At 43.4% G+C, this 15,510-nt stretch overlaps 1 protein-coding gene across 1 annotated transcript; it reads right to left on the reverse strand.

Moving 5' to 3' along the window:
* Positions 1-13,046: 13,046 nt before the first annotated feature.
* On the reverse strand, positions 13,047-15,510 carry ctrb.3 (chymotrypsinogen B, tandem duplicate 3; the record flags this gene model as incomplete). Its single annotated transcript, XM_079997118.1, has 7 exons — positions 13,047-13,208; positions 13,370-13,503; positions 14,283-14,463; positions 14,655-14,739; positions 14,878-14,957; positions 15,142-15,245; positions 15,459-15,510. 7 exons carry the CDS (start codon positions 15,508-15,510, stop codon positions 13,047-13,049), a joined length of 798 nt encoding a protein of 265 aa, XP_079853244.1.

Consider the following 15,510-nt stretch of genomic DNA (forward strand, 5'->3'; position numbering starts at 1 on the left):
AGGGATTTTTTTGTTTGATTAATTTAAAGTCGGAAATAAAAAAAAACTCAATACATCTACAATAAAAACAAAAATATTGATAGTTTTTTTTTGTTTTCACCGACGAGTGTATGTGGGCTGGTCTGCCCCCAGAGCAATGCGACTCGACCGGGAAGACTGTCCTCAGTCTGAGCGACCGGCAAGGGACCGTGCTCTTTGTTCTGAAGCAATCTGTGGTGTGGGGATGGTGTGGTTTGAGCAGCCACACCTGTCCTGGGTCTAGGTCCAGGATAGGGCCCAGGATGGGTGTGGCTGGGGATGGGGGTTTTACCTGTTGCTCGTTAGACCAACCAACGAGCAACAGGTAAAACCCCCATTCCCACACTCACTGAGGAGAGGAGCCCTTGTCATGACACATCTCCATCTACTCCTGGGCTAATTCCACCCTAGCCCACACACTCTCTACAGTAAACCGGTGTGTCTACAACCCCGTCGTCTATGTCTCTGTGCCGGATGTCCCTTAAAACGGCACTTGGGTGGCATGCGAAAGGCGAAACTGCCACACAATCACTGTGCACTTACTACCTTTTGCTCCCTGCTAAAAAAAAGTCCCTTGAAACGGAGTTCTAATAACTACGATCGTTCCCAGTTCCTGCAGTGCGGATCTAAAAGGGCGGGTTCCTCCAAAAGTTCTTATCCTATGAAAAGGTTCCTGCGGTGCGAAAACGCCCATTGTTGGTGGCGGGGCCCGCACGCGTGGCGAGAATGCAAAGATTGGGCATGTGCAATGTGGGAGTGAGAGCTGTGTACAGTAAACTATCGATGTGAATGAACATTCACAACAAACAAAAACAGCACCCTGGGGTGAAAAATACCGCCCACCTCAAGTGACCGAGAAAACAAACAAAAAAAATCAAACGATCAGAAGAAGGCAAACTTTTGAGAAAAGAAAGTCTTAGAGCAAAGGCTTAGAGAAAGTCTTTGAACGGAATTCTGGGACTTGTAGCGTAAACAGTCAGACATAAAGGTGATGTTATGGATTACCACTTTACAACTGTGGTTAACAAAATGGTGACAGAAATACAGGTATTATTTGCAGTATTTCCAGGTATGTGGTTACATGGTTAAATATACAATATCGTGAACCAGTAGAGGGTCTTTTTGGTCAGATGGGCCTTTCCCCAGCACAGTCGTCCCTATCCAATCGCGTGTCCCTGCACAGTAACGCTCGTCCCCGTTTTGCACGTCCACTGACAGTCGCCCGGAGAGCAGATGTCCGCTTAATTTCCGCACTTCCACTTCTTGCACGCACATGACACACTGACAGGACACGTTGTCCGCTATCCAACATGCAATCGGTTATCCTCTGCCCCATCGTATGTCTCACCATCACGCAGACAATTACTGACAGAGACTCAGAGGTCTGTGTGTTTAGAGATCCCCATCAACTTAACTTGACTTAAGCCCAGGGTGGTGCAGGGTTAGTCTCCATAGGGTTCAGACAGATCGCGTTCGGTATCGGTTCTCCTGCTTTTCCACGCGCGCCGTGAGAGGCAACAAACACAGCCGCGATGTCCCTGCGGACGGATTCACTTCCGCAACGGTATACTGTGTGTACCGTAGTGTTCAACAAAATGAGAGAGATCCTCATTCCTCCCTCCCTCATCTTATTGTTCCTGTCTCAATATCATTGTGGCTACCATCTATCTGTCTGTCTGTCTGTCTGTCTGTCTGTCTGTCTGTCCGTCTGTCTGTCTTTCATGTTCTGGGCTAACAAAATGTCGGTGTGTGTGTCTGTGTGTGTGTGTGTGTAGGGGTGAAGAAAATCTCTCCCTGTCTCGCATCATCACAGGTTCTTTCACAGGCTCCAGCGCTCCACGACCTTGAACATCAATAAGCATGTAAATGAAAATGAATACATTTACTTCTACGTTTGTTCATTTCGTTAACTTTTTTTTTTTTTTTTTTTTTTATGCAGAAAGGACATCCTGTAAAGTTCTGAGGCGGACGTTGACACGATGTCTGAAAAACCCGTCATGAAAACTGTCCTTTTGGCTTTTTGTAGGACAATCCATTGGTCATACTTATATGCACGCTTGTCGTGGATGTAGACAGACGTTCAAAAGCAGCTTCATAAAAAGGTTGTTTCGTGGGCATGTCGAGGGAAGAACATACAGGAGCTGGCTCTAATCTTTGGATTGTAATAAACCTAGATAGAGCCTCTGCCATTCTAAGGAACTTTGTACGTTTTTTGAACTTTCAACTCCAACAAAGTTTGTCCTCCACTGCATTCATTTGGAACATCTGCGAGAACGACTTGCTTTTATCTAAATTGATTTTTCATACAAGCGATGCCATCCCTTTGTCGTGAGTCTATCACACCGGCTTTTAAGTTTGAGACTGCCTGGTAATAAAAGGAAACCTGAGTCAGCCAACCCTCCACGTACGGAATGTGGAAGATTTACCAAAAAGATGCAGAGGTTTCATCTCCTGAAACAAGACAGTGGCAACATGTTTACTGTAGCTTGTGCAGGCCCATTAACCCAACTAATTCACCCTATTCCTCAATGCATATATTTAACTAAAGTTTATATGTTGAAGCTACAGGAGTGAAGGTCAAAGACGATCAAACCTGTCTATTTAGAGCGGTGGTTCTCAACGTGGGGTCCGGGGACCACAAGGGGTCCTTCAAGAGGTTCCAGTGGGTCCCCGGCGCAATAATAGTTCAACTTCAACATAATTTCACTTGCAAAACATTAGCAGCATGAGAGAATGTACAGCATGACTGTTTTGATCATATAAAAAAAATCAATAAAATAAATAACCAATAAAAAATGAATTTAAATTCTCAGAATGGGGTTTTAGTGACAAAATCTTGTAAATTTGGCATAATTCCTTTCAAATTAGGGTCCTTGATGTTTAAGAATGATCTAGAGGATGTGAACGTTGTTACAAGATTTCTGTTGGTGAACCAGCAGAAGGATCATGATCCATCTCTTGTTCTATCTTTTCGGATGTTTTTTTTCTGCTTTGTATTTTATTTCAATAATTCAAATTCCGTGAACTGCCTCTTCTTAGACATTAGCACGGCTTTTCCATTAACAATGCCTATGACTCACTGGTCAGAACCCGACACAAAGCACCAGTGTTCAAAGCTCTGGAGACGTATACTGTCGCCGGTACCTCAGATGTGTGTGCTGACGTCGACCGAAATGACCCACTTAAATTACAACTTCTGGCTAGAAACAGAGGCATGATGAATAATTTCACCAACAACCTCTAAAATTGAAAATGGGTGAGCAAAAGTGGATTTTGAAAGTGTATTGGGGGGGCTCTCTACCTTTGTTTACAGCCATTTGTGAAATGTCGCCCTTTGTCATAAAAAAAAGCTGGTCGCTCAGAATGAGGTTATCAGCAATCAGATATCCATCTTTCAGAACAGTACCAGTGGGAAGCAGCCAATTATTATGAGAAAGAGCATTTGGGAATAGGCAGCTTAATTATGAAATAAAAATGAATGGAATGCAGCACAATTATTGTGAAAATGGCTAGTAGTATATTTTATTTTACATTTTATTTTATTTTAGGTTTCAAAATAAAGGTGGTATATTCATTTTATAATTTATTACAACGTACAACCTTTCGAATGGCTTTGCAAACTCAAAAGGTATCACAATTAAAATGTTCAGAGTGAAGGCATACAACTACAGGATTGTTGCCAATGCAACAAATGAGAGTTTATAGAAGAACAATGGAATACATTTTCTTTTATGAGCATAGGAGGGTTATTGTTATTATCAAGTGGTTGGAATTACTGTACAAGCTTTAAGCCACTGAGAGGATAATGTCCCGGAAAAAATGACATCTGCATTCCAAATGCTATTGTTTCTTGCCATAACATTGTGTTTTTCAGAATGGTATGGATCACTCTCCCTAAACATGCAGATTAATGGCAGCAACGACAAATGTGATCCAAGGTTTAATTAGAATTGCAATATTGCAGTACTGGGTGTTTTGAGCGAGCAACAAAATATATTTGCAGCATATGAAATATGGGTGAATAGTGTGTATGGGTGAATGATGAATTTGAATCCCCAAAACAGCAGAGGAGTCATGAACCCAGGCACTACGGTATAGTATATATTTATATGGAGTGTGTACATGGACCTGTCTGCAACAGCAAGCATGGCGACAAAAAAGCAGCAAACAGCAGATTTACTGTCGAGCTGCCTATATGGGAGCCTGGCCAAATAACCGTGAGGATTATGTGAAACCACACAGGCACAATGAGGCTCCACTGAGTATAGCTGGAACTATGCTGAATTCATTCAGTAGAATAATGCCTTCTTGATATTCAAGTGCTTATTAGGAAACCTGAAAAATCTTATACAAGCCCCCCAACAATCCACTGGGACATGCAACATTAGAGCAAGAAGCATTGCAAAGCACTTGGACTAATGAGCCTTGGAGCATGCAAAATGTCTTTCAGATGAGCCAAATATAGCGTTCATTGGCAGAAGAGACAAGCGTCCAGATGCTTCAGGGTGGTGTAGGCAGTGTCCGTGCGGTGGTGGGTGCAGCTCCCGGATGGAGTGAAATGAGCCGTGTGCAGGTGGAGGCACAGCTTACGCTTCTTTGCAGGGAACCGGGTTCTCGTCATGGGCTTGTGATTGGACATTGCAAGATAAGGGGAATAAATAAGAATCATTCTCGGCGTACAGCGGTTCCTCCTTTACCTGTCTTGTGTTATCCTTTTTAGAATTTTTCAGATAAATTGTTTAAAGTCAGGATCTGGATTACAACAGAAAAAGCATATGCTCGAGCAAAACTCCACAATCTATCCAGGAATGTACACGTCTGCAAAAGTGAATCCCACCTGTCAACCCTACACCAGCAAACATGGAGAAATTTCAAATTAGGGAACAAGATTGAAGTTAATGAATACAACTAAGTGGCTCTTTGCTTAAGTCGGCTTGAGCCTCTGTAGGTTGCAGTTTTAGTGCTTTAGTGATGGAGTGTGGCCTTTTGATGATGGCTTGGCAGTAGAGCTTCTGGCTCTTGACTAACAGAGTCTGCTTCTCTACGCAAAAATAATCGTTTTTACAGTATTCAGGAGATCGGGCCAATTCCTAATTAAGCGTTGCACAAACAAGAGCTGTTGCACGATTGCGTAAGAGAGCGATTGTCCACCACTTTGGTTGCTGAGATTGGATTGTCAACAGAGACATTTAAGATTTAAGCCGCTTTCAAAATGTTTTTTACACTGAAGGGTTGCATCAAACACACAAGAAAAGAAAGAAAGAAGAAAGAAGAAAATCACAAAATCACTGCAATGAGCTTCTCGCTGCAAAAAATTCTTCCCCGGAAAATTGCAATGAATAACAATCTCTCCTGGCCTCACCTCCAATAAGGAAGCAATAAGCAGTAAGGAGTCTCACGCAAAGATATTCAGACAAAATCTCATCATCTTAAAGCATTTGCGAGACATTCAATAACGGACTGCATGGTGTTGATGTAAATCGATCTTTCTCTCAGCGGCAGGGCCTGGGTAGTAAAGCGTGTGACTGCACTTACAACGAAACGGAAGCTAATCATGATCAAACCTGGTTTTCATCCAGAGCCTGGTTTCTAAACAGACAGTCAAGAGGTGGTTGGTGGTTCCCACCCCGTCCTTCTGGGGCCTTCTGGATCAAACTTCAGCCCTTCCCACACTGATTCCCTACATCTACAATCAGCAAACCACATTCTTCTCTGGTGTATTCTTTTTTTCTTTGTTTTAGTTCTTGCCTAAACTCCAACTTCTAGTCGTTGCAACAATCTAATTAATAGTGATGAAAGGTTTGACTCGTGTTTTAGACTTGGTTCCAGATGAGTGACTCGGTAAAAAGATTTTGTCAAATCTTCTGACTCTAATTCACGGTGAACGAGGGAGGAATTCAGGTGAAGGAAGTTGAAGCAGGGTAGAGAATTTGCCATGTGTGAATCATAAAAGCAATTGACTACTATGAAATTTGTGGTGTGGGGGTGGTGTCGTTTAAGCAGCCACACCTGTCTTGGGTCTAGGTAATTGGACCCGGGACCAGGGTGGCTGTATGCCTGTTGCTCATTTGAGTAATAAGCGAGCGACAGACAAAACCCCCATCCACATACATCTGCTCCAGGCTTGTTCCATCTTGCCCATTCTCTACAATAAACTGGTGTGCTTGCAACATCTCTGCCTGTGTCTCTGTGTCGCAGAGCCGTGAAAACGCCACTGGGGGTGGCGTGTGGCAGGCGAAACTACCACAAAAAATGTATTTTGCTGGAATGCAACGTGCAAACAAGTCACATGACTCAACTTCAACATGAATGGTGCAAAATGGCCTTTTTCTCCTCTGCAGTTAGTTGAAGTTTGCGAGTCGAACATTATCTCACTCACTTGAGTCACTGAAATGATGCTTTTTGCTTTTTGCTCACGAATCAAGGTTCAAGTCTCAGTGAATGCCTATGTGCTTGGCCGCAGTTACAATGTCATAAACAAAACAAATAAAACAGATGACTCTCGTACTCCTGGCACCCGAGTCATTTTGGAGTTGAGTTCACTATATACCAACGAATCGTTCTTGAATCTCTATTCATCATTGATGAATTACCCTAAGCCATTTACAATACATTTCAATATTTAACAATGGCAGTGTTGTCCTTTAAAGCGTGAAAATATGGTTTATCCTCAAGGCAAACTTAATTGTTAACAGCCACACTAAATTGTCATATTTGAGCAGTTTTTTGAGGGATGAATGCTTCCGATAGGGCCGTACCAGTCGGCCAGAGGGCACAAAGAGACTCGCACAAACTGAGATTGAGGTTCTTTTTTTTATTGTTAGGTGATAGATCGTCCTGAACACAGACGACCTTTGTGAGTCTCATTAGGTTTTAATAAAGCTCCGGCTCATTCGTGGCCCCGCTCTCTGAGACAGTGTAACGTTACCGCCGCTCGATACCGCCTCTGTCAGGTCTTCTCTGTCACGGAAATACGAGAGCATTAAGTGACGTTGATGGACTGCTTGCGTTCTGTTCTCAGAGGATTCTCTGTTCTGTTCCCCCTGCGATCCAGAATATATTTCCTCCTGGGAAATCAAAATTATATAGAGAAAAACAAGAATGGAACCAATAATGGGCTCCAATTTTTTTTCTATGACACACACACACACACACACGCGCGCGCACAATCATAAAGTGTGATTGAAAATGTGCTTTTTACTGAGCAAATAATCTTAATGGCTGCAGTTACTGAGGAGACGACCAACCTCAACTTCAGTCAGTGTCTAATGCATAATCCACTGTACTCGAACCCGTTAAGTTTGAGGGAGCCCTTAATGGTAAGAAAACGAAACAGTCACGGTCGATTTTATACTGAGGCCAAGTTGCAGAGCAGCGGAGCTTGTTTCGTCCCTATCTCATGATCCTTTCTGCCACCTTGTGATGACTGTGTGTGGCCGAAAGTGTGGCTTCAGATTGTGACAGCAAACCCCTCTTCTACCTCTCGTTCTCATTTGTTGATTCTACTTATTTTGAAGTGCCTTTATACCTTTAACCTTTCACCTTCACTCACTTTGTGCGGCCTCCCGACATTTTTTTTTTTTTTTTTTTTGTCATGTGTTTTCAGCCTTGAAATGATTTCTGGAAGGCTGAGGAAGGCTAAGAGGGTGGGAATCATCCTTGGGCACACAAGGCTCCTCTCTTCTCGTTTTCTCTGCCTCCTTATGGCCCTCTCCAATCTCCTGCACTTCAACCGTCCACTCCATTTCACAATATCGATGGTCGCATCATGGCACGCGTCGCTCTTACATAAATCACCGCCTTTCAGATCCAATTTTATACCAGTTCTAAGTACTCAAAAATATTCATAGGCGGATGCTTGTCACACTGGAGGAGCACGTGTTGCGGTGGCTAAGGTCGATGTGGATGGAGCGAGGGACGTCGCCCAGAACGACAGTTACAAGACTCACGTGGGCCTTTTCCGAGGCATTTTATCAAATAATGAATAGCTGTGGCATTTCCAAAGGCTGTGAAAAATTCAGAACTGCAATCACCTAATTTGATTTGTTTTAATTTGCCCAACTTACGATCAATCTGATTTGTTGAAACATTTAATTCGGAGGATATAATGTGCTTATGTGCAACAAGACCGATATCCATTATGTCAATTATGTGCACCTATTGAGACTGTGAGTGACATTTGGATGCTCATCTGCAACGCCCCCAACAGCCTAGAATAGGATAAAAAAAAGAATCCTGATCAAACCCTTTACGGAGATATTTATTTATATTTGAAAAGGGCAGGTTTATTTGTTCAGCACATTTCATACAATGGGGCAGTTCAAAGTGATTTGCATAATTTTTGCATTTAACTAAGGCAGGAATCTCTGTCTGTCTGTCTGTCTGACTGTCCGTCTGTCTGTCTGTCTGTACTGTATGTCTGTCTGTATGTCCTTTAATTATCTCGACAACAATTCATCCGATCTACTTCACACTTGGTGGGTGTGTTGCTGGGGGCCCAAGGACTTGCAGTGCAGAATTTGCTGCAATCAGGACACTATGTAATATTGAACAACAGCGAGGGCTTCAGGGCTTCAAGGCTCTGCGACTGAGTCACAAAGACTGCCTTTCCCCCGCTGTATGACTTTTAAGTTTCATCTTCCGTTGCGGAACACAGGACTGCATTATTGATATTTTGTTAAACTGTGGCATTCAAATGTCTCAACTCGACTGGAAATTATAGCTTGATGAGACATAAAAAATTGTGTTGGACTATAATACATAAATTTCACTACATAAGAGAAGGTGCAGTTATAAAGTGCAACCATTGTATACAGCACTAATGCAGGATCCATAATACATGAAGGATAAATACTTCTTCTTCTTCTTCTTCTTCTTCTTCTTCTTCTTCTTCTTCTTCTTCTTCTTTCGACTGCTCCAGTTCGGGGTCGCCACAGTGGAAAATAAAGGGTAAATACACCAAGGACTTATTCTACAGTCCTACCACCCATAAGGGGCCCACAGTAAAATAGAGAACTATAAGTCCACAGTATTTTATCAATGGTTGCCACTTTGCCAACACATGGCAGTGGCACCAGACACGTGTTGCCATGTTCGTGTATTGTCCAACAATGTAGTTAATGTAGTGAAACTGAGACTAAAGCAGGGTCTGTTCTCACTTGGAACAGCCTCCATGCTAATTCCTGTTTATTACTTAGACCTGCTTTCGTGTGCCTTCACCAGCACCTGTTGCCCGAGCAGCAGGGCTCAGCTGAGACCGTTATCACTGGGAGATAAGGTCATTGTTTTACTTTCCACATCTAGCTCCAAATTACTCGTCAAGTGGCAAGGGCTCTTTGTGGTCACACGGCGAGTGGGGGATGTTGATTATGAGGTTGTACGCTCAGTGCGCCCCTGTCTTTCTGGCAACAACTGTAGTGGAGAGATATGAGTTGGGACCAGAGGTCCCAAAGCTGAATTGACCCACGCTTGCGATGATCATCCGTCACTGGGCCAGAGAGAAGAGGTTGTGAATTTGCAATGGCAGTTTGCCGATGCTTTCTCCCCCTTGCCAGGGCACAACACCATCATTGACCACCACGTTGAAACATCCTCAGGGGTGACAGTTCGTTTACGGCCATATCGCTTGCCTGAGTCCAGCAGTGACTGGTGTAGCCCCATTGTGCTGGTATTGAAGAATGATGGGTCTATACCTGGGTGGGTCTGTGTGGACTATTGCAGAATGAATGATGTGGCAAAGATTTGATGCCTATCCAATGCCCTGGGTCTATGAACACCTGGATTGGCTTAGCACAGCTTTTCACAACACTGGATTTGATCAAGGGCTATCGGCAGATTCCCTTGTCTCCAGAGTCTAGTGGAAAAATGTCTTTCTCCACTCTGGACGCTTTGTACCAATTTCTTATACTTCCGTTTGGATTGTTGGGGGCCCCTGGACCGGGTGCTGCGCCCCCATGCAGCATATGCTGCTGCGGATCTGGATGATGTTATCATGCACAGTCATACCTGGGAGCAGCAGATGGGGGCTGTCCTGGAGACCTTGAGGCGGGCTGACAGCCAACACTAAGAAGTGTGCGGTTGGACGGAGGGAGGTGCATTTTCTCGGGTACCACTTTGGGGGCAGGCAGGTACGTGTCCACAAGGCAAGGCAGCGGCAATTGTGGCCTGCCCATGGCTCAACACAAAAACACAGGTGAAGATTTTTGTGGATGGGAGGCTATTACAGGCGGTTTATTGGTCGGAGGATGTATTGTATTGTATTTCCTTTTTCCAGGTCATAGTTCAGAAATTAGAATTTTATGAAAACTATATATTACAAATCTAATTATAAATATATCAAGACTATATATACAGTAATATGTGTTACAAAATACATAAATTGTAGTTATTAAAATAATTATTGATGCGCAAAATACATATCATTAATATATGAATATGTATAAGTGAATAGTTCAAAAAATAAAATTTTATGCAAATGATATATTAGAAATCTTATTCTAAATACTGTATATTACGACTATATACACTGTAATATATATATAACAGTATTACAAAACACACCCATGTTTTCATATCAATAATATATTAATATGTATGAGTATCCTTTCAATCATTCTAAACTACAGGGGATAAGTATGAGCTCTGAAGCTCCACAAACTTCCATTACATTGATAATTGTCACCCAGTTTTGTAAAACCCATCAAAGTAAAAAAAATATGAATTCCAGTGTAGCTGGAATGATTGGCGGTGATTGTAGGGGTCCAAAGAGAGAACATTCACAACACAGTAGGTAGGCTAATGGTTCCCAACAATTTTATTTTATGACCTTTTTAAAGCTTGCGCACACAGGAATGTCAAGGGTCCCTGACTTCAGACGTGAACAAATCGCAGTCATCTTGACATTAAAACGCAAAGTAAAAATTCTCCATCAACCCCTGACGTTCTTCATCATGTGCTTTGTGCAGTTGTTCTTCTATTTCCTTTCGTTGTCTTGATCCCAATATGAGATGGTGGCTGGTCGGTGACACAGGCAGAGGTGCTGCGCCATTGCAGGATTGCAAATGCCTGCACATATCATATCCTTCCTGATTATGATGACATGACAGCCAGGGCAATGGAAATGACCGTCTGCCCTGCAGCCTTGGTGGCACATGCAAATTCTCATGTCTACAGAAAGAATGACGATTTTAAAATACAGTGGATCTATACAGTGGATTACACAAGTTGCTAAATTGATTTGGATTGTTTCTCACGGTCCCATATGTGTTTATTTTATTATTATTATTTTTTACACCAAACTGGGAAGAAAATTTGACATTTTTATCAGGTTATACAACTTAAACAAGTGAAACATAGGATGACCAAAATAAATCACCCTCATTGTTTGACGTGTGGTTAAACATCTTGATCGATAATCTTTTAAATTATTGAATAACGGAGTCATTAACAGTAATTCAATAATAGTTATGGCAAAATTGCTAGACAACAGCCAATGTCCAGTCCATGCACTGTGTTTCCCTCACACAGAAAAGCACTGAAAACTAAACTTAATAATAAAATCAGATAGCCTGGTGTAGGTTTCATAGTCAGGTACAGTTATTACATTTCCTTCCTCATAGCACTCATGGCAAAATAATTGTTTTAATGTGATTGGTGACTTGATCAACATGATAGAACACTGAAGAATGATCGATTATTGATTAATCATGAGCATCCATTAGTGCCTAAATTATTTAATTGGGTGGGAAATTATAGTAGTAAGCAAACAGACAAGCAGTCTGATCCGTAAAGACATTTTCAACAACAAAGTGGTTATTCTGAATATAAATGTGAATAAATTACCAGCATGATTGTAATATTTGAGGTCATTCAGAGAGTCTTTAAAAAGCTGCTGTGGATTCTGCCCCCAAGACAGCAAGCCCGGGCTCCCATTCCGGACAGCACCGCATGTTGCTGATCGATAGGTTTGTCTGTCTGAAAGACAAACGTTTTGACTTTGGTTTGAATGAACTCCCGGCTAAGGCTGGTTTGTGTTCTACCTGCCTCCTCCTCCATATCTACCCTGCAACCCACAAGACACTTGTTAGAGTCATTAATAACGCACAAGCTTCAGAATGTGGGAAAGAGCAGGTGGCCAGGCATGTTACAGCTAGGCAGGGAGACAGGGAGACAGGGAGACAGGGAGGCGCAGGAGGAGGAAGAAAAACACTTGAATCAAGTGGAGGGACGTCGAATGATAGATTAAGGGTGTGATGAGTTTGCATCAGTGCATCACTGCCTCAGCCCTCAGCGTGAATCTCGCGCTGGTCCATAATTGAGCCGGCTTTTGATAAAAGCTGCCAATCTCCCTCAAAAGAGCACGGGAGAGTGACATTGGCAATGGATGCTTGAGCGTCCTCTGTCCACTGATCCACCGTTTCAGGGATTAATGTTCTGTTGACCTGAAGGGTGTGTTTGTCCCTTAGTGAAGTGGTCCATGAGATATTCAGACATCTAACTGCTAGGAGACTGGCAGCATCTTTAAACATTGGTTCAGTTAGTGTTTTCTATACATTTCCCATCAAAGCAAAATCAGATACTCAATGTGAATTCACCCAGGTATTGATCATATATATTATAGGGATATTATTATTTTTGATATTTGATATTATTGTATTTATTAAAACTAATTATATGTTGTCGTCCTTACACCTAGAAGAGTCATCTGTTTTAGTGAAGGTGATATTTGTATTTGTTGTAGAACTGCATGCACTTAAATGCCTCCAGGTATGAATATTGTTTCCCCTCTCTTTGTCTAGTTGGTAAATAGCTCCATCACTTGGCCAATGCAAGTAATAAACAAAAGACACACAAGTCACTTCAAGTAGCAAGAACCACAATTCTGAATGTTCAAATAGATTTATTGAAATTCTCATTCCAGCTCAGCAGAGGGTGGTGGTCCCCGCCATGCTTCAGAAACCCTGGGGTTCCCTGAGGCTTGGGGTTCCGGGGCTGAGGGCCTGGTTGGTTGGAGGTGCAGGCGGAGGCCTTTAGTTGGCAGCCAGGATCTGGTCCACCCAGGAGCGGAGCTCAGTGACACGGGCGTAGACAGCGGGGGTGGAGGTGGAACAGCGGCTGCTTCCCCAGGAGACGATACCGACCAGGGTCCAAATGCTGTCCTTCTGACAGACCAGGGGGCCACCGGAGTCACCCTGCGACCAGGACAAACGCAGGGACAGATTAGGGACAAGCTCCATGCGAGACATTGGCGGAGGAGAAGAAGGGTTGCAAGCGAAAGAGCGCACCAAGGGACTAAAGAGAAAGGAAATGAAGAGAAGAAATAGGAGCTGATTTCGATGGCAGGGATCGTTACCATGCAGGAGGTAGCACCGTCAGCTCCGGCACAGATCATGACGTCGGTGATGCTGCTGCCCCAGAAAGTCTTGCACTGCTCGTTGGAGAGGAGGGGCAGGGCCGCCTGCTGCAGCTTGTTGGGGGTCATGGGGGCTGCCAGGATCCAAAAAGAGAGCCGAGAGATAGGGAGGAGAGAGAGAGAGAGAGAGAGAGAGAGAGAGAGAGAGAGAGAGAGAGAGAGAAAGAGAGATGATTTACCACGGTAATTGTATGGATTCATTGAGTTGCTTTGCTTCATACTCTGGGATGAATATACAATCTGGATATAATTTAACTGTTAACATTTTGATCTGTGTTCGCAAGTGAGTATTAGAGAATCAGTTGTCTACAATTTAGCTTAAGCTCAAGTGAAAGTGCTGATATCCAACTAATATACAGTATATCCGTATAGAATGTGTTTTTCAAGAATCCACTCTTGCATGTCTCAGTCACTGCCGCAATAGATGGACATAATGGAGTGTTGGATATAAGCGCTTTACATCCACAATAGATAAAACGTTTCAAGGAATCGGTTTATGCTGTGCTTACTCTGTGCAATACAGTAATGAATAAATAAATATATCACATCATATATATAATATAATTTTATGTTTTTACTTGAATATTTTGACTTAGTCAAAATTCACCAAAGAACACCTTTTCCATGTCAACATTTTTTGGTATTAAGTTCAAATAAACGGAGCTTTGATGCAATCTCTGCTCATCTTTGCCTTGCGCCTCCTACAGGATCCATTCTAAATCAGTTAGATGGCCCATATCGCAAGCCCCGTTTTACTTGATTATGAAAGCGATCGTGCTCGTGCCTACAAAGGCTGTTCTCAGGAACTTTCTGAACGCTAAGTTGTCTTGTAGGAGTATGTGGGTCGTAGTACCGTTGTAGCGGGTCAGACCCCAGCCGGTGGTCACACAGGTCATGCCAGGGGGGAACATGTCGGTGGTCTCAGCCAGACACACGGGGGAGACGTTGGTGCCCAGGACAGCTGGGGTGGCCAGCTTGATCAGGGCGATGTCGTTGTTGATGGTGCGGGGGTTCCACTTGGGGTGGGTGAAGACCTGCGGGGGCGTGAGATGGTATGAGCGGCACTTTTCACACTTTCTACACGTGTAGTAGCTTCAAGGATCGTAAAAAAAATCGTATTGCTTGACAAACTGCCTTCCCTCCTGGGATGAACTCCTGTGATAGCTCACGTAGTTATTCTACTCTTTATTAAGGGACTTTGGCTCGGTAGTTACTCAGTGGTTACCTTGGCGGGTTTCAGAATCTGAATGTTCTCGCTGGTGGAGCCATAGCCCTTGTCGTACTCCCCAAGGATCACGCGCTGGTAGGTCCTGCAATGAGACAGAAAGAATAACCATTTAATGAATTAGAGTTAGTGCCATGGTATGAGTGAAATTTAGATTTATTTCAGGCTGAAAATCCTGTGTGTCTATATTGACATGATCTACTGTAAGCGTTCAATGGCTAACCTGACGTTGCAGTGAGCGGCAGTGACCACCCAGTTCTCATTGATCAGGGAACCTCCGCAGAAGTGGAATCCATTGGATTGCTGAGCGAGGGAGTCATAAGGTTATTAATCAAGGATCCCTCAGGAGGTTCCAAGGGGACCCCAGAACAATGAATAATAGCCCGACGTTACCGTTTTTTCATTTACAAGATGTTCGAACCATTAGAGAATGTACAATAATGACTGTTTGCATCAGAGTTTGGCTGTTATCTCACAAACTACTCACCTGCAGAGACACCTGCCAGGGCCAGGAGTGAGGGACGGCCTCCTCGCCGTTGACGATGCGGGCGTAGCCAGACACCTGGGGAGGGATGGCGGGGATACCGCAGCCTGGCGAGAGAGGAGGTTAAACATGAATTCAAAGCTTCATAATCTGTCCTTCCAGCCCTCAGAGAGACTATTTCACTCCGGCTGCCTCATCCTTTGTGATCATGGACTTTCACAGGGCCCAGAAAAACTTTAAACTCTCTAAATGATCAAATAAAGACCACACCAGCTTAGTTCAATCCACCAAAGGCTGGTGGCAGGACTTCATTAGCTCACCGTAGGCGGCGCTGACGAAGGCGAGGCAGGAGACGACCCAAAGGAAAGCCAT

This window comes from Zeus faber (assembly GCF_960531495.2).
Source record: "Zeus faber genome assembly, chromosome: 3".
In the NCBI taxonomy this organism is placed as follows: domain Eukaryota; kingdom Metazoa; phylum Chordata; class Actinopteri; order Zeiformes; family Zeidae; genus Zeus; species Zeus faber.